The 19,908-nt window shown below is 48.7% G+C and overlaps 1 protein-coding gene and 1 long non-coding RNA gene across 6 annotated transcripts in view; one reads left to right on the top strand and one right to left on the bottom strand.

Moving 5' to 3' along the window:
- Positions 1-19,908, bottom strand: part of LOC130848157 (uncharacterized) — an 81,251-nt gene that overhangs the window by 34,542 nt on the left and 26,801 nt on the right. For 4 of the 5 annotated variants that reach the window (XR_009052550.1, XR_009052549.1, XR_009052551.1 and 1 more), the window contains one exon: positions 10,044-10,204. This is a non-coding gene — a long non-coding RNA (uncharacterized LOC130848157). The remainder of the gene's footprint in view (positions 1-10,043; positions 10,205-19,908) is intronic. The other variant, XR_009052553.1, reaches the window with a different exon arrangement.
- On the top strand, positions 4,937-12,018 carry LOC130848156 (solute carrier family 22 member 6). The gene is made up of 10 exons (XM_057726161.1): positions 4,937-5,305; positions 5,649-5,752; positions 6,008-6,162; positions 7,383-7,551; positions 7,963-8,086; positions 8,229-8,344; positions 9,437-9,651; positions 9,763-9,871; positions 11,224-11,427; positions 11,749-12,018. Exons 1-10 carry the CDS (start codon positions 4,937-4,939, stop codon positions 11,837-11,839), a joined length of 1,656 nt encoding a protein of 551 aa, XP_057582144.1. The 3' UTR covers positions 11,840-12,018.

The raw sequence follows: 19,908 nt of genomic DNA, 5'->3' as shown, positions 1-19,908 counted from the left end.
TTAATAAACGTGAACTAGATCATATTGCACCACTGCTTCAACTTTTTGGTGGTGTCCCATTGGGATAAAGTCTAAGCTCTGTTACAAGGCCCATCAAGATCAGGCCCCAGCTTGCCCCAGTGACTTCAGTTTCTAACACCCTTTATCTTGCACCCTGAAATCTAGCCTCATTTCACTTCTTTCCGCTCCTAGACTGCAACAACCTCTCTTACACCTGCCCTTCATACATGCCTGGCACCTGACTTCTCCCCATCCCACCCCCACCACAACTGGCTTAGGGTCAGCTGACAATGGAGCCATCGATGCCTCCCCTTAGCTTGAGTGGGCCTCAATCTAGAAAGAGAAAAATTGGGCTCAGTGAAGAACACTAGCCCCCTCACCTCAACCCCATCTTTCAGTTGTCCAGAATTCAGAGTGACTCCCAGGATGTCCTAGCCATGACCATTCCTGTGCTGCATCCAGGTGTTTATTGCTAAGACACACAGGAAGGTAAGGGAAGATGCCCAGGAAAGCACTTCCTAGTCACATGTTCAGGACTCCTGGTGACCCGGGATGCTGATCAGGATGTATTGACCACCCCCCCTCCCATATAACACATTCCCCTGGCCATTCCCAAATTCCCATCTGGATTCCATTCTCTCTGCATCTCTACCTGTTCCTCGACAACTCCAGCTCCTCCTGCTCTCCCTACTCCCTTCTCTCTGTCCCTGAACCGGGCCTCCAACTGGCTCAGTGAATTGCCATCCAATACAGGGCCCCTCACTTGGGCGGCATCCTCATTCTGAGCCACCTCATTGGTTACTAGACTCACATCCAGCCTTTAAACGGCAATCTTTGGGTGAATTTCTAACTTCTATATCACCCATTAGCCAGGGTAGCCAGGCCACAAGGCATAAAGCTCACAATTTGGCCGTTTGCTTGGAATGTTGTTGTAAACCTGGCAGGCGCCTGGAGTCTGCCAGACTTCTCTCCAGGTCAATCATTTCAAACTCACACTTAGGGCATGTGATCTGAGCAAGAGCGTTTTCTTTATCTGCAAATTATTTTAAAAGTCTCATAAAATAATCGACATCAAAATCACAGGTAGTCACACACCTTAAATCCTATTTATTTAACAGAATAAAATTATACGAAATCTGGATGTCTCAGAAAATCTGGAATGCGTGATGGTTGCTAACATGGTAGAAAAAGCAACGGAATCAAGAGGGCTGAGTTCTAGATTTGCTTGCTGGTGATCCTAGACAAATCCCTTGCCTACTCTGAGCCTTGGTCACCTAGTCTGCACAATGAGAAGTTTTCACCGGTGTGATGGCATTCGTCACTAATGGCATGTGGTTCCGTGGCTCTTGGCCAATCAGAAGTCCTCAGATTTGACCCCTTCTCAGCAAGCACAGCCAGAACTTAAGTCCACATTCCAGTCAGCACAGGGGAGTCCAACTCTGGGTGTTTAATGGCCCAGAATGCCCCTAAAGGATAGCTCTTGGCTCTACAAATCAATTGCCACGGGAGCAATTCCATCCAGAAACTCTCCATGAGCTGGGAAGCTGGTGGGGAATCCCCTTACTAACCAGATAATCCAGAAGCCAACCACAATTCAGTCCCTAGAGTTTCCAGTTGAGCCTTTTCCAGACTTAGCCTTGCTTGGAGGTGGCGAGGCACTAAGGAGGCAGCTCTTCTCCTGGGCTGGATTGGACACAGGCTCAGAGAAGGAGGGTGCTTATAGGGGCCCACCAGCTCCCCCACTGCCCTTGGCACTCCACCTACTCCCCCATGAGGGCACAAGTCCTGGCAGGAGACTGGCCCCAGAACCCCCAACCTGTTTGTCCAGCTGTCCTCACATCCCCAGGCCACAAAGCTCTTATATACCTTGGCCTGGAAAATGTTGTCAGGCATCTGGACACCCACGGGGTCCCAGCCCAGAACCAACACTGGATGGAAGGAGGGAAGCTGGGCTGAGTCACATACTTCTCTGGGCGTCCCCTGTTCTCTTCTGTATATATGAGATCAGATGGTCTCCAAGAGCTCTTTAGTTGGGCTGTCCACACCTCTAGAGTAGCAGTGAAGGACTTGGCTTTGAAGTTAGACAGAATAGTTTGGAACCAGTATAAGACTTCATGTACCCCAGGACTTCGATAAAAAATAAACACTCTCCCAACTTCATACACAAAAGTGTGGTTTGTGGAAACTGTCCTAAGATAACAGAGCATCTTGACTCCTTACAAGAGAAGCTGGAAATCAAACTGCCTCCCCTCAACAAGAATTGGAGATTTGTGCCCAGAGGAATTGAGACATGCCCCTTCCCTTCATGGCCCTTTGCATCAGCTAATTTGTACAGGGCCTGGTGTACTGCCTGTAAAACTATGAAACCCTAATAATCCATTGTGTTCAGACAGATGCCAAAATCTCGGAAGTTGGCTGGAGGAGCAGTCAATAGGCGGCAGATTACTAAGAGGGACAGCCAGAGACCCCAAACGGAAACACCATGAAGTACAAAAAAGGGTCTAGCACTGTAACCCGAGCCCAGTGATCGAGTTAGAACACGGTGGGAAAGGGTATTGGCCTGGACACAGGGAAGCCAGGGTCCTGATTCAGCCACTCCAGGGGCAAAACTGACTGGGTAGGCGCAGCTAGGGGAAGACTTGCAGCACTTTGGAGCCCAAGCTAATCTGCTGTTACTCAGGGGAGGCAGAGGAGGCTTTTTTTTTTGGTTTGGTTTGGTTTTTTTTTTTTTTTTTGGCTACACTGCACAGTGTAGGATCTTAGTTCCCTGACCAGGGACTGAACCCAGGGCCACAGCAGTGAAAGCGCCAAGTCCTAACCAGTGGACCACCAAGGAATTCCCAGTAGAGGAGTTCTTATTCTCACCCTGGGAACATTTCCCCATTCAAATAAGCATGTGGGAAATTCCTAGAAATACGTTGGCAGGAGTCATCTGTCTGACGGCAATGTCCTTTGCCAAGCAAGTATGGGATCGATCACTATACAAAAGAAGTCTGAGGGCATCTTCTAGGGTAGGGTTTCTTAGCACTATTGACATTTTAGCTCCCAAAAACTATTGGTTATGGGGAGCTGTCCTGTGCACTGTAGGATGTTCAGTAGCATCCCCGGATTCCACCCCCTAGATGCCAGTAGTACCACCACCGCCAGTGGTGACAACCAAAAATGTCTGCAGATGTCCCCCCCAAGGGGCAAAATCTCCTGCAGTTGGGAATCACTGTTCTGAGGGTAAGGTATGCCTAGGCACATTTTCTCTCTAAAATCAGTGTGATAGTCTCACCTTTTTACCAGAAACAAATAATAAGAACAGCTCATGATAACTGAGCCACAGGGCAGGGACCACCTTAAGAGCTTTACCTGTATTCACTTATTTAACTCTCCAGAAACCCAATGAGGCAGACACAACTAGTATCCCCATCTTGCAAACAAGGACACTGAGATACAGAGAAGTTTAGCAACTTGCCCATGGCCAGTACGTGTGGAGTAAGGGTTTGGAGCCAAGTAAACCGATTCCAGAGTCCATGTTTTATATAATATGCACTATGCAAATTAAAAGCAAGAAACTCTAACCTTCTCTGTTGACATCCCCAACCTATGATCAAACCAATCAGATCCCATAGAAACCCATCCAATAAGAGCTCAGCACTGCCTTGAGCATGTGCGATCTTGACTCAGAAGCCAAACTGTTGGAGGAAATCAAGTGAATGTCTTAGAGTTGTGGCTAAAAGTGAAATAAGTTCATGCTCATTATGAAAAAGAAGAAGGAGAAGGAGAGGAAGAAGGAGGAGAAGGAGAAGGAGGAGAGAGAGGGGAAGGAGAGAAGGGGGAGGAGTCAGAGAGGAAGGGGAAGAAGAAGGAGGATAGGAAGAAGGAAGAAGGAGGAGAAGAGGGAGAAGGAGAAGAAGGGGGAGAAGGAGAAGAAGAAACTATAGACAGAAGACAAGACGAGGGGAATTTCTGAATCAGCATGAGCAAGAAGGTAAAAGTTGAGATACTGGAAAACTCAATCTACATCATGTATGAAGTTGGTCTTAGGTCCCACTGCTTCAAAAGCAGCCTCTGACCTCTACTGTGTCTTCCAATTGAACAAAGCCATGGTCCTATACAATGTTAGCTGTTCCCAGAAGACCAAAGACCAGGGTTGCCAACTTTAGAAAATAAGAATACAGGATGCCCAGTTAAGTCTGAATTTCAGATCAATGAATACTTTTTTAGTATAAGTACGTCCCATGTAATATTAAGAACATACTTAACATTAAAGAAAAAAAATGTCTTTGGTGATCTGAAATTCAAATTAACTTGGCGTCCTGTATTTTCTCTGGCAACCCCTCCCAAGGAGTCCATTTGGATCCTGCCCACTAAAAAGGGCAGAGGCCCCACAAGAGGCCAGCACACTTCCCAGAGCCCAATCTCCTCACTAAAAGGGAAACAAATGGGTCCCACCCTACTCCCTCCTGCTCCCAGATGCCCAGGTGGGCCCTCCTAGTACATCCCCTCCCACCACCCCTATTTCAGCGCACCCTCTCCTGCCCTTTATACCCACTTGGAGAAATTCCACTGATGGAAAGATACTTGGAGGGTTAATCCTTCTGATACCAAGTCACACTTTAACTCATTCCCTCCAGGCCAAGGATTAAATACTGCCCATGTAGAGGTCCGGCTACAACAGACCCTGAAAGCTGAGCAACACTCCACTCCCCACTAAGTGAGGAGAGACGGCAAAAGAAAGGGAGGGACAGAGCAAGGAGAAAGAAGGAAGGAGGGGCCGCCTGGCCGGGCTGCTGTCCCCCCACAGAGCCAGCTCAGATTCAGTTCCCGGAGCAACTTGGCTGCGGAAGCAACGGCAGTCCAGCGAAGGAGAACCGGAGGACAGGCACACAGACGGAGGGCCTGGGACTGGAAGTCCGCAACCCCCAGCTGTTCAGCCAGGCCTGGCCCCATGGCCTTCAATGACCTCCTGCTGCAGTTGGGAGGCGTCGGCCGCTTCCAGCAGATCCAGGTCACTCTGGTGGTCCTCCCCATGATCCTGATGGCCTCTCACAACACCCTGCAGAACTTCACGGCCGCCATCCCCACCCACCACTGCCGCCCACCTGCCGACACCAACCTCAGCAAGGACGGCGAGCTGGAGGCCTGGCTGCCCCGGGATGGGCAGGGGCAGCCTGAGTCCTGCCTCCGCTTCACCTCCCCCCAGCGGGGACCGCGCTTTCCCAATGGCACTGAGACCAACCGCACGGGGGCCACAGAGCCCTGCACCCATGGCTGGATCTATGACAACAGCACCTTCCCTTCCACCATCGTGACAGAGGTGAGGAGACCTGGACCCCCTACCTCCTCCTTCCAATCCCTGTGTCCCCATCTTACCATACACACACACACACACACACACACACACGCACAGACTATCTCAAACTCTCCAGAGGCCAAGATGGGAAAATGGAGAAAGGGGTTTAAGATGGGGGCCTTTGTAATAGGAAAGAGGGGGATGTGGAAGTTGTAGGGTCAAGAAAAGCCTCTCGGCTGCTGGGGCCAAAGAGAAGTGTCAGGGGAAGAGGGTGACACAGGCCTCAGAGTGCCAGTTGGAGGAAAGACAAGGGGTGCCCTGCAGCCCAGGCTCACCTCAGCCTGACCCTTGCCCCCTCTCCCCACAGTGGGACCTCGTGTGCTCTCACAGAACCTTACGCCAGCTGGCTCAGTCCTTGTACATGGTGGGGGTGCTTCTCGGAGCCATGATATTCGGGTACCTGGCAGACAGGTCAGTCCTGGGCAGGGCCAAGGAACTGGGCTGGGACTGGGGGCTCCCCGGCTGGGCTCAGGGGGCCTAAGTGGGAGGTTGGCATCCCCAGCTGGGACTGGTTTAAGGATATACAGCACCAGCCTCATAATATGTCAGGGTCCTCCAAAGACCCCCACCCCAGGGCCTCACCCAGGGCAAGCACCCCTCTCCCAACTTAGCTTGGCCCCTGCTGCTCCTTGGGACCCCTGTTGCAGGTCTTCCCTCCACTCACAGGCTGGGCCGGCGGAAGATGCTGATCTTGAACTACCTGCAGACGGCTGTGTCAGGAACCTGCGCTGCCTTTGCTCCCAACTTCCCCGTCTACTGTGCCTTCCGGCTCCTCTCGGGCATGTCGCTGGCTGGCATCACCCTCAACTGCATGACGCTGAGTGAGGGAAGCCGGGAGGGCAGGCCGGGCCCTCACCCACTCCCCTCCGACCACCCAGTCCCTTTCCAGCCTCCTCTCCCAGCCCACCCCTTCTGCCTTCCACCTGTCCTGCGCTTCCAGCCAACATAACAGCCTTTCCCCCCAGGGTTCACACCGTCCTGACTTCTCATTTAGACACACGATTGCAAACTCCATTGTTAGGGCCAGGTAGTTCCCATAAGTGACTGAAGCGGACAAGAGGCATTAGGGGGTGGTGAGGATTGTCTCCAAAAGAGAGTCACATCCATCTAAAGGGGCCACAGCCACTCAGCTGCCAAGAAGCCTCAGGGTTGTCAGATCTTCCCCCCTCCTTTTTTATTAGGGTAAAATATCCCAACTTTTTAACATTTGCAATTAATTCTCATGTTTTTAACATAGAGAAAGCCAGCATGATATAGATCAAACACATTTATGGACTGAGCATGGCCTGTCCATAAGTCATCAATGTGCATCCTTGGATAGGTCCTCCCACTTCAGCCTGTTTCTCAGATGAAGACCCTGAGGCTAGGGGAGAGGGAAAGGATTTACCCAAGGTCATTCCTCAAGCCCAGAAGGGAATCTAAGGAATTGGGATTCTCCAGACTAAAGAAATTAACCAGGACAGGGCTAGGGCTGGGGCAAGACACCCAGAGAATCCAGTTCCAAAGCCCAATCTAAGTTTTCAAGCTGCTGCCCCAGCTGCCGAATCAGAAGCCCACAAGGAACGAAGCTGGGCCTCTTCAGATCTTAGCAGAGAGGTGGTCCCACTCCCACCTCAACTCTCCAGGATGGAGGAAAGCCACTGCCTCCTCTGAACTGTTCTGGCCACTGAGGCTGGAATCCAGCCCAGGCTGAGAAGGACCGGAGGAGCAGCTGCTGTTGAGGATGGACTGAGTGGTCAGAGATGCTCCAAAGGGAAAAGGGACCTTGGCCAGGATAGTAGGTTGGAAAGGAGCAAAAACGCACAGCAGGGGAGTGGAGGGGACAACTGCTGGGGATTCCAAAGCTAACTCCCCATTCCTACCTTCACCCCAAGTCCCCCACTCCCCCTCCCATGGCCCCCAACTTCATTTGATGTATCTTCCACTGAGCCTTGGGACAGACCAAAGTTTGGACAGAGAGAGGGGTCTTGGCGGGCCCCAGGGATCTCCACCCACCTGGCACCCAGTAAGTTGCACCACTCTGTTCTAACCCTCTTTTCAGATGTGGAGTGGATGCCCATCCACACACGGGCCTGCGTGGGCACCCTGACTGGCTATGTCTACAGCCTCGGCCAGTTTCTCCTGGCTGGTGTGGCCTATGCTGTGCCTCACTGGCGCTACCTGCAGCTGCTGGTCTCCGTGCCCTTTTTTGTCTTCTTCATCTACTCCTGGTGCGTGGGGGCCCAGAGGGATGCAAGGGACAAGACTTCCCCCAGATCTCACTGCACGCTCTACCCCACAGCTCAGAGGTCAAACCCAAGCCAGTGACTCAGTGTGACCAATGGGGAAACTGAGGCTGTGGGCGGAAGGACTTGCCCCAAGGTGTCTGGTTCTCCGGCTTCCCCAGCTCGCCCCAGCTCTCTTTACCCAACACTCAAGAGCTGAGCTCCTATGTTGGGGAATAAGTCATCACCACGCTGAGCACTGATCTGTGGCCCTAGAGAGAGGGATTTGGCAAAGTCCTGGGTTCCCAGCTTTAGATAAAATTCCACTGTAGACCTCTGGAGAGCCCACACCCTACCTCCAGCCCAAATGACTGCAACTGAAGTCAAGCCAACACCCACACTCGCCCCCGCTCCCAGGTTCTTCATCGAGTCGGCCCGCTGGTACTCCTCCTCCGGGAGGCTAGACCTCACCCTGAGGGCCCTGCAGAGAGTGGCCTGGATCAATGGGAAGCGGGAAGAGGGGGCCAATCTAAGTATGGAGGTGAGACCCCCGAGACCTCCCATGACACCCCACCAGGGCTCCATCCCTAAACCCAGGACTCAGAGGACTTCTCTGAGTAAGGGGCTAGGCTGGGAGGAGCTCCTGGGGGAGTCCAAGCCCTGAGCCCCATCCATCCTCGCAGGTGCTTCGGGCCAGTCTGCAGAAGGAGCTGACCATGGGCAAGGGCCAGGCCTCGGCCACGATGCTGCTGCGCTGTCCTGCCCTTCGCCACCTCTTCCTCTGCCTCTCCATGCTGTGGTAGGCCCAGACAGACAGACTGATGGACAGACAGACAGACCAAGAGACAAAAGGCTGGTTGGGGAAAGAGTGGACGCAGGGGGTGGAAGAAGGGAGACAAGAGGTAGGAAGTCGCAGACCAGCTATGAGGCGCAGGCATCCCCCACCAGAGAGAGTCTTAAAGAACCAGACGACCTCCAGCCTTAATTTGCCTCCAGTCGCCACACTGGGCATCAATCCCTCCATTTTCTTCTCCTTTTATCAGCTCTGTTCCAATATGGAAACACCTCATCAGGACTGATGGTCCCCAGAGTCAACAGAATTATATCATGAAGGCAGAGACAAGGCTGGCTTGCAAAACATTCGGAGATTTTACTGGCCTTGTGGTGCCTGCCAGAAACACAGGCACAGACAATAAGATGCCCAAAGCTCAGCTCCAAAAGTACACTCTGGCCAAGGCTGATACCAGCCAAAAATCTTCCTTTCCCATTGCAACATTCCCCATTACCCCTCTTACCTGCTACCCTTCCAACCCCATCATAATAGCATTCCCACGACAGTTAAGAGAAACATGGCCAGAAGAAACAATCCTGCCAATGAATTCTTTGCTTCCAATTTGGGATTTACTCCAGGTTGTGGGTTCTATCCAATAACCTGAGTTTTATTTTCTGGACTCTTGACATCTTAAGAAGCACAACACCCATCCCAGGACCAAGGACAGGTCCTGAAAAATTCTGGCCTCTCTCAATACTTTAGCCCTAAAGATATGGCTGGGATATCCACCTGTCCTCCTTCAGCCCAGTATCAATAGATAAAATAAAGACTAAAACTACATAAGTCCTACATGGCAACCAAGTGCAAATTCCCTAATTCACTGGGGACACTCTCAGAAGACTGAGAAATCTGGGGTGTTGGGGAACTACCCCAGTACCTAAAGTACCTACGAAATGGCAGAAGAGATATCAACAAGGCAGATCGCAGATTCTCAGGCAAGGTGCCCTGTGCAGCTCACCCCTGTTTCAGATGAGCCGCCGTACCACGCCCCCCCACCCCCCACCCCTACCGCCTTCCACCTTCCTGACAAACTCCACACCCCTCGTCCCTCCCCACTAGGTTCGCCACTAGCTTTGCCTACTATGGGCTGGTCATGGACCTGCAGGGTTTTGGGGTCAGCATCTACCTAATCCAGGTGATCTTTGGTGCTGTGGACCTGCCTGCCAAGCTTGTGAGCTTCCTTGTCGTCAACTCTATGGGCCGCCGGCCTGCCCAGATGGCCTCACTGCTGCTGGCAGGCATCTGCATCCTCATCAATGGGGTGGTACCCCAGGGTGAGCACCCATAAGCATCTTGGTCCCTCATCCCTGGCCACATCCCCAGACGTGACCCGACTTCTCAGCCCCCGCTCCCGAGATCCTGCTGACCCCCCCTTTTCTCTCTAGATCAGTCCATCGTCCGAACCTCCCTTGCTGTGCTGGGGAAGGGCTGCCTGGCTGCCTCCTTCAACTGCATCTTCCTGTACACTGGGGAGCTCTACCCCACAATGATCCGGTGAGTGGGAGCTTAATGGGAGGGGCTTTGGGGCAAGACGGTCCCCCGCACACAGGTCAGACCCCAGAGCACAGTACAGTATGCCCCAGCCCAAAGCCCCCTCCCAGCACCCAACAGTGAAATGTCTATATCAGCCAATCAGTACACACTTAGGCTGCCCCTAAACCCTTACCTGACCTGAGGAGAAGATTTGGGCCACCAGCTGGGACAAGGTAAGGAGCCAAGAAGACACATTTCCGAGGCAGTTGATTAAAGTCCCCCTCCTTGATCTCCAAAGCACAAGTTAGAAGCTGCCGCCAAATCTAAATTCCATCTTTAAACCAAGCGGTATGTCTGAAATCAAAGACAACAAACATGAAAGTAATTTTTTCTCACAGAGCCACTATGGATAAATACAGCACTGTTTTTTTGAGTGCAAAGATTGGGGGGAGAGGGTATATTTGCATTAAGACACAAGAAACACATGTCTATTTTAAGAACAGAATGCAAAACAATAACAACAACCCAAAAAAAAACAAAAAAAAAAAGTAGAATGGGATACAAAATTCATATGAGTTGTCAAAGAAATGCCAGGCTTCCCTAGGCTACTTGGAATGAGAACCCTGAGGGGTCATGGTTACTGTCTCGTACCTTCAAGGGATTTCAGCTGAAAGAACAATGGTGTAAAGTAGTACTATGTGCCAGGCAATGTCAAACTGTTTACAAATATCAACTCTTTTTGTCTACATAACAAGCTTATGAGGTAGGTACTGTGATAATTCCCATTTTCCAAATGAGAAAACTGAGCCACAGAGAGGTTAAGTGACTTGCCCAAAGTCACACAGCTTATACGTCAGGAAACCTGGATTTGAACCCAAGCAATTTATCTCCCTAGTCAAAGTTTTTAACCTCTGCTCTTAACGTATTCTTAACATGCAGATTCTGGGTCCCTTCCCCTGGAGACTGTAATCCAACAGGTCTGTGTGGGGCTGGGGCAACTGTAAGTCAGATCCCTCAGGTGATCTGAGCACAACTGGCTGAACTCAGCTAATTCAACAGTTCAGGAAACTGTCCAGGGAGGACAAGAGACTTGACCAAGGTCCCACAGCAAGTTAAGGGCAGAGGCAAAATTCAATCTCCTGATTCTCTGGCCAGAGCCCTTTCCAACTTTGTTTGTTTGTTCATTTGTTTGTTTGTTTGTTTGTTTGTTTTAATCTCCAAAATAAATGCCAAATTGGTTAGCTAATCAAATGGGGAACAGAGCAGGCACCAGGGGGTCTCCTGGGGCCCGGCCTCCCCCGCCCCAAATTCAGCCCAAACCTCAGCATTTGTGCCAGAACACTAACTGACACCCATCCCCCTGGGTCCCACAGGCAGACGGGCTTGGGAATGGGCAGCACTCTGGCCCGAGTGGGTGGCATAGTGAGCCCACTGGTGAGCATGACCGCCGAGCTCTACCCCTCCGTGCCCCTCTTCATCTACGGCACCATCCCCGTGGCTGCCAGCGCTGCCGCCGCCCTCCTGCCAGAGACCCTGGGCCAGCCACTGCCAGACACGCTGCGGGACGTGGAAAACAGGTGGGCCCCCACCCAGACAGAGAGAGGCAGGGACTCACCTCGGGTCACACATCCAGGCTGGGGTGGCATTGAGACTCAAACCCAGGCCTCCTCTTCCAGGCCAGGGCTTTTTGTCCCTGTGTCCCCAATTGGCCAAGAGTCTCCTGGAGTCCTTCCTGGGGCTCACGGCTCTGGGAGGGTGGGTGGTAGCTGTTTGGGGCAGAGAGCTGGCAGCTGGGCACAGCTGATTGGAGAGCCCCCTGGGAGCCCCCAGCTGGCCTGGAGGCTGCATACCCAGGGCTGCATACTCTCCTGCCCCCCGTCCCCCCCATCCCACCCCAGGAGGAGAGGGAAAAAGACGCAGCAGCAACAGCAGCAGGAGAAGCAAATGGTCCCGCTCCAGGCCTCAGCACAGGAGAAGCACGGACTCTGAGCACTGAAAAGGAGCCTTACAGAGGCCTAAAGGAAGAGAGGCTCCTACGGGTCCTGGGCCACTCACACGAGAAGGGGGAAGGGGGAACGGTGGCCCGTGTGTTGGGGCTGTGGTTTAGGGAAGCACCCGCCCCACCCCCCATAGACTCCACGAAGACCGCATATTAAAAGGTTTGTCTGTGCGCAGAATCACCCCTTGTCTCTGGTCTCAAATGTAACAGCCACTCCACTTCGGCCAGCTTCCAGCCCAAAAGAGAATACAGTCCAGTCCCCGCCCTCAACCCCCAGGACTTTACGAACCATCTCAGGCAACTGGAGAAGACTCTCTCACCTCGGACCCCGCCCCTGTCCCTCCTTTCCTCCCTCTTCCCTCCTTCCTTCTCTAACCTACCTAAATATTTCTGTTTTAAACCCCTTACACTCCTCCCCTGTCAGGCTGGAAACTGACAAGGGACGAAAATGAAAGCAGCCAATCAGAGGCTTTGTTTCAGGCTCCTCCCTCTCTGTGAATGCTCCTGGGAACCCCTGGCAGCAAAGGAGGAGGTAAAGGAGAGCAGCTGTGACGTCAGCAGGCTGATCCCTGCTCCTCTGCATTACAGCAGGGTCCGGACTCAAAACCAGTTTGCCGCTTCCAGCTCTGCCCCTGGAGATTCAGCCCGCTAGCTACCCTAATCCTCGGCACTGCACTTCCTGGCCTTTCTTTGCTGCTCTGCCTCCCGCAAGCCCTGGGCTGGTGGAGGGGAGGGAGAAGGGAAAGGGAAGGGTGGAACCCAGCCAGAGAGCCAGCGCTGGGTGTTAATTTGGTTCCAGGCACTGTCCTAAGCACTTTGCATGTATTAATGCATTCAGTCCTCCCTGGAACCTTCTAGAGATAAGTGCTATTATTATGCCCTTTTTATGGATAAGGAAATCAAGGCACAGAGTGGTTAAGTAACTTGCCCACAGTCACACAGCTATTAAATTGCAGAGTCAGGGTTAGAAGCAGCCCATCTGGAATGTGTGTGCCTGGACACCACCAAACCCCATCTGCCCGGGGCTGTGAGGCACTGACACTTTGGCCTCTTCCACCCCAGGGCTCTGTTTCTCCTACTCCTCCCTCCTGGGCTGAAAAGAGGCAGAGAAGGATAAGAGGGGAGGTTGGGGGGGTAGGGAGGACTGGATCACATGGTAGGAACCATGTGAAAGGAGGGACAGAAGGCAGTTTAGGGATCAAAGTCAGGGGAAAAGAATATCCAGTCACCTGCATCAGCAAGCGAGCTCCCTTCAGGGAAGCTGGGGGTGGGGGGCTAGAGTGTGGAGGCCATGGGAAAAGATAGTCTGGTTAACACCCACAGGTGGCAGGAAGGAAGGGGCCAGCAGTGCCCTCTACTACATGTACTTGCTTAGTCACGCTTGTCTGCTGGCACACTTCCCCTCACTCTTTCCCCTGCAGCCAACCCAGCCCCCCAGCCCTTCATCCCCTGGGGAAAGTCCATGCTCTCAAGCTGAACACATTGCTTTCCAAGTGGGACCCAAGGGCTGGAGCTGAGTCAGGGCAACCTGGAAAGGGGAGGTGGCCTGGAGCTCCCCTGAAAAAGCCACAAAGCCCTGGGAGAGCTCAAGGCAGCTCAGACAGCCAGAGGATAGACTGGGCAGAGCTGAAATCACATAACCCACCCCACATCCTGGAACATCTGAAGCCTTGGTGTTCCCCGCTGATGCTGACACTCCCATGCTCCCCAAGAATTTCTTGGCCATCATAGGACCCAGTAGATGCCAGAGAGCCACCAGCCCCACCCCTGCTGCTATTTCTCAGGCAGCGTTGCCTTCATGGCTGATGAGGGGCACCTAGGATGGCATCTTGTGCTTCTGCAGATCTAGGGGTCTTGGGACCAGTGACTTGCCCTACCCCTGCCTCAAAACCCTGGTAGCAACTCTGATGTGTTCTGACAGCTGTAGGTCTGTCATCTCTGTGCTTAGGTCACCTGGTACCTGCCTCTGCCTCAACCAAAGCCAGTCCCTGGCCCGCCCCAGCTGCATACACGCCCAGCTGGTAAAGTCCTGGTGCTGACTTGGACAGCTTACTCTATCTGCACAGACTCCATTTCCCCAGCTCCTGGCCTGAGACTTCCTGCACTCACCCCATGCCCTTGACCAAATGGAATTCTACCTTCCTCCCATTCTTAAGTCACCAGTAGGTGACTTCTGACCCTATCTGCCCAAGGAGTCACACCCAAAACACTGGCTCACATCTCTTCCTCTTGCCTTTGAGGGCCAAGTTCTAGTACCATCATGCACCACTCCAGTAGCCTCAGATGCTGTCCCCAGTTTTGACCACAAGGTCCTATCTTCAGTGAGGGTAGAGAGAGCCTTTGAGGTCACCCTCAGTTTCTCCACCTGCAGCCTTGAGCACTTCCTGGCCAGGATGGCGCATTCAAGAGGTTCTTCAACTGCACAACCCTCGTAGAGGGCTCACCGGAGGCCACCTTCCCAGGGCCCCATCCTTGCATCCCAGGTCCCACCTCTATAACCCAGGCTTCAGCCCACACCAAGCTCCTCCATCAGGCTCTCCTCCCCCCTTTCCAGGCATTACATGACCCCTTGGAAAGCAGACACCCAGCTAGTTAAGCTTTCATTTCGTGTGGTAGGCTGAAAAATGGACGCCCAAAGATGTCCACATCGATCCTGGAACCTGTGAATTTGTTACCTTACATGGTAAAAGGGACTTTGCAGGTGTGAATAAATTAAGGATCTTGAGATGGGGAGATTATCTTGGATTACTAGAGTGGGCCCCAAGTGATCACAATAGTCTTTTTAAGAGAGAGGCAAGAGTGTGGGTAGTGGGAGATGTGACAACAGAAGAAGCAAAAGGTTCAAGTAGTACAGGAAGGGACCACAAGCCAAGAAATGCAAGCAGCCTCTAGAAGATGAAAAAGGCAAGGAGGGGGGCTTCCCTGGTAGTACAGTGGTTAAGAATCAGCCTGCCAGTCCAAGAAGATCCCACATGCCGAGGAGCAACTAAGCCCATGCACCACAACTACTGAGCCTGTGCTAATGAGCCCATGTTCCGCAACTACTGAAGCCCGCTCTCATAGAGCCCATGCTCGGCAACAAGAAAAGCCACTGCAATAAGAAGCCTGAGCACCGCAACAAAGAGTAGCCCCCGCTCTCCACAGCAAGGAAGATCCAACGCAGCCAATAAATAAAAATAAATTAATTTTTTAAAAAAAGAAAGAAAAAAGGCAAGGAGGGACTTCCCTGGTGGCACAGTGGTTAAGAATCTGCCTGCCAATGCAGGAGACACGGGTTCGATCCCTGGTCAGGGAAGATCCCAAGTGCCACAGAGCAAATAAGCCCATGCACCACAACTGCTGAGCCTATGTGCCACAACTACTGAAGCCCATGCTCCTAGGGCCCGTGCTCCACAGCAAGAGAAGCCACCGCAATGAGAAGCCCGTGCACCACAAAGAAGAGTAGCCCCCACTTGCCACAATTAGAGAAAGCTTGCACATAGCAACAAAGACCCAATGCAGCCAATAAATAATTATTTTAAAAAAAGAAAGAGAGAAAAAGGCAAGGAAACAAATTCTTCTCTGAAGCCTCAAGAAGGAATGTAGCCATGCCAATACATTGATTTTAGACTTCTGACCTCCAGAGCTATAAGAAAATTGATGTGTACTGTTTTAAGTCACTAAGTTTGTGGCAATGTGTTACAACAGCAGTAGGAAACTAATATACATCCCTTATTCTCAGACTCCTCCAGGTGTCTCAAACTGGCCCATAGAGCTTTTATCTTCCCATGCATTATGTTTTTGGTGGGGATAGGGCTGTACTGTCCAAATTACCATAGGTTGCAACACTGCCTATTGTCTTACATCTGAGAGATCCACGCATTTATGTTACCCTCTGACCCTTGTAGTCATTTAAGTTTAGGACTCCTAGACCCCTCTCTGTTTAACCCCCACCTTACCTTCACATTTTTTAAATTGTTGAAGGGAAGATTTTTGTTATAGGTATAGAGAGCAAAACAAAAACACTGGGTGGGCCCTGCTGCCCCATTGTTCCTCCTCTTTCAAGAAAACCATTTAATGTTATTCTCTGAGATGTGACTTTCTCCACGTAGTTCATGCTGTAATCATACAACAGTAGCTGACTCCATTGCAAAAAGCTGGAGTAATAAGCTAGATAACCTTGAGCCTCAGTTTCCCTGACCAGCTCTAATAAGGTCTGCTCCTGCTTCTCCTAAATATCTCCCCCAAGAGAAACCCACACCCCAGTAGTAAGTTCCATGTAAACCACACCCATGGAAGAAAGCAAACAGCCTGCTAGGGCTAGATTAGATTTAGCTTATAGGCATTGTGAGACTGGATGGGATGTCTGGAACTGTGGCAGCCATCTTGTGACCCAAGAGGGAAACCAGAGCAAAGACTAAGGCAGCAACTAAGATTAACAAAGTGGAAAGAGGGAACTAACCAGGGGGGTTGATGGTGTCACTGAGCCACTTATTTAACCAATCCTGGAGCCACCTACCTCTACTAATGGTTGAAGGTAAGAATTTAAATTTAAGTCCTTATCCTCCTGATTCTTTAAGCCATTGTAAGTTGGTCTTTCTGTGATTTGCAGCCGAAGACATCTTAACTAATATATTTTTACAACTTTTTTGAAATATAATAGACAATTAGTTGCTCATATTCACAGTGTAAAATTTGATGAGTTTTGACAGATGCATACACCCATGAAACCATAACCAAAGTCAAGACAATGAACATAGCCATTGCCACCAAAGTTTCTTCATGCCCCATATTGTGTGGCCACAGCTTCCATTTCTCTTGGCAAAAATTAAGAGTAGAGTGACTGAGTAGTATGTAAGATGTATGTTTAACTTTTTAGGAAATAGCCAATTTTCCAAGGCGGTTGTAACAATGCACACTCCCACCAAGTATGTGAGAGTTCTAGTTGTTCCACATCTTGCCAACTCTTGGTATGATTGATATTTTAAATTTTAGCCATTGGAGGTAATGGGTAGTGGTATCTTATTGTAGTCTTAATTTGCTTTTCCCTTATAACTAATGATGCTAAGAAATTTTTATGTGCTTATTTCCGTCTAGATCTCTTCTTTAGTATATGTTCAAACCTTTTTATTTTTAATTCAGTTGATTTCTTATGATTGAGTTGGAAGCTTTTTTTAGTGTATTCTAGAAGCAAGAATACACTCCTTTCACTTCAAATTTTTCAGAATTGTTTTGGCTGGTTTAGATACTTTGTATTTCCACATAAATTTTAAAATCTTTTGCCATATATGTGTTTTGCAAATATTTTCTCCAGGTTTATAGCCTGTCTCTTTATTTTGATAACAATATCTTTTGAATAGCAAAAGTTTTTAAGTTTTGATAAAGTCCAACTTTTTATTGATTTTTTCTTTTATAGTTCATGCCTTTTGTCTCTTAGTTTTTAAATTTTTGCCAAACCCAAGGACACTAACACTTTCTTTTATGTTTTCTTATTGAAGGTTTATCGTTTAACTCATATTTAGGTCTATAATCCATTTGAGTTAGTTTTGTAAAGAGGGTTGTGGTTCATTGTTTTTTGCATATAGTAGCCAATTATTCCAGCACTATTTGTTGAAAATGTTTCTTTTCCTCATTGAATTGTCTAGTTATCTTGGTCCAAGGTCAAATGGCTATGTTTATGGCTCTATTTCTGGACTTTTCTGTTCTATACCATTAATCTGTTTATGTATCTTTACATGAATATCACACTGGTTTTTTTTAATAAATTTATTTATTTATTTATTTTATTGGCTGTGTTGGGTCTTTTTTTGCTGTGCACGGGCTTTCTTTAGTTGCGGTGAGTGGGGGCTACTCTTCTTTGTGGTGCACGGGCTCCTCATTTCTGTGGCTTCTCTTCTTGTGGAGCACGGGCTCTAGGCGCATGGGCTTCAGTAGTTGCAGCACATAGGCTCAATAGTTGTGACTCATGGGCTCTAAAGCGCAGGCTCAATAGTTGTGATGCACAGGCTTAGTTGCTCCTCGGCATGTGGGATCTTCCTGGAGCAGGGATCAAACCCGTGTTCCCTGCATTAGCAGGCAGATTCTTAACCACTGTGCCACCTAGGAAACCCTCACACTGTCTTAATAACAACTTTATAATTGGTCTTCAACTCAGTGTAAATCCTTTAATTTTAACTTTTCCGAAGTTATTTTGGCTACTTTAGATCCTATGCATTTACATATAATTTTTTTTAAGATTTATTCATTTATTTATTTATTTTTGGTTGTGTTGGGTCTTCATTGCTCTGCTCGGGCTTTCTGCAGTTGTGGTGGGTAGGGGCTACTCTTTGTTGAGGTGCATGGGCTTCTCATTGAGGTGGCTTCTCTTGTTGCAGAGCACAAGCTCTAGGCATGTGGGCTTCAGTAGTTGCAGCACATAGGTTCATTAGTCGTGTCACATAGGTTTAGTTGCTCTGCAGCATGTGGGATCTTCCCACACCAGGGATCAAACCCATGTCCCCTGCATTAGCAGCCAGATTCTTAACCACTACGCCACCAAGGAACTCTCTCCGTATAAATTTTAAAATCAACTTGTAAATTTCTACCCAAAAAACTACTAAAATTTTTATTTGTATTACATTGAATCTATAGATCATTTTGGGAATAATTATCTTAATAATATTGAGTGTTCCAATTCATGATATAATTCTCCATTTTTTTTAGATCTTTAATTTCTCTCAGCAATGTTTTATACTTTTAAATATATAGATTTTGCACATATTTTGTCAAATTTATCCCTAAGCATTTCATATTTTATGCAATTATTTTATCTCAATTGCAATTGTTTGTTGCCATTATACAGAAATTGACTTGATTTTTGTATACTGATCTTGCATCCTGCAGACTTGCTGAAATCACTTATTAGTCCTAATAGCTTTTTTGTAGATTCCTTAGGATTTTCTATACAAGTAATCATGCTGTCTGCAAATAAAGGCAGATTTCCTTCTTCCCTTTCTGGAATCCTTTCATTTCTTTTACTTGCACTATTATACTACTTATAAGCTTCAGTACAATGTTGAATAAAAGTGATGAGAGTGAATGTTCTTATTTTGTTCCTGAACTTAAGAGGAAAGAATTTAGTCTTTCATAATTGAGTATGATGTTGGCTACAGTTTTCCCATAGGTGTCCTTCATCAATTTGAAGAAATTCCCTTTTATTCCAGGTTTGCTGAGAAGTTTTGTCATGAATGTTGTTAGTATTGAATTGTGTCAAAAGATCTTTCTTCATCTATTGAGATGATCATATAGTTTTTCTTTTTTAGTCTATTAATATGGTGAATTACATTAATTGATTTTTTTAATGTTAAGTCCATTTTGCATTCTTGGGGAAAACCCTACTTTGTCAAGATGCATTATCCTTTTTATATATTGCTGACTTAAATTTGGTAAAATTATAGTAAGATTTTTGCATTTATCATCATAAGGGATATCGGTCTCTAGTTATCTTTTATTGTAATATTTTTGTATGGTTTTAGGATCAGAGTGTTATGGACTGAATGTTTGTGTCCCTCCAAAATTCATATGTTGATTTTGTTTTTGTTTTTTTACCACTGGACCACCAGGGAATTTCCTCATATTTTGAAATCTAATCCCTAATGTGATGGTATTTAGAGGTGGAGCCCTTGAGGAAAAATTAGGTCATAAGGGTGGAGCCCTCATGAATGGGATTAGTGCCCTTATCAGAAAAGACAAGAGAACTAGCTCTCTTCTTCCACCATGTGAGAGTACAAATGAGAAGTTAGTCATCTGCAACCCAGAAGAGATCCTCACCAGAACCGAGCTATGCTGGCACTGTGATCTCACACTTCCAGCCTCCAGAACTGTGAGAAACAAATTTCTGCTTTTGATTAGCCACCCATTTTATGGCATTTTGTTATAGCAGCCAGAACTGCCTAAGACACAAGGTAATGCTGCCTCATAGAATGATTTGTGTAGCATTTTCTACTCTTGAAATTTCTGTAGGTGTTTGTGTAGAATTTGGCATTATCTCTTCCTTAAATGTTTCACAGAATTAGCCAGTGAAGTCATATGTTCCTAGAAT

The sequence above is a fragment of the Hippopotamus amphibius genome, chromosome 3, assembly GCF_030028045.1.
Source record: "Hippopotamus amphibius kiboko isolate mHipAmp2 chromosome 3, mHipAmp2.hap2, whole genome shotgun sequence".
Taxonomy (NCBI): Eukaryota; Metazoa; Chordata; class Mammalia; order Artiodactyla; family Hippopotamidae; genus Hippopotamus; species Hippopotamus amphibius.
This window is presented reverse-complemented; position numbering and strand designations above follow the sequence as displayed.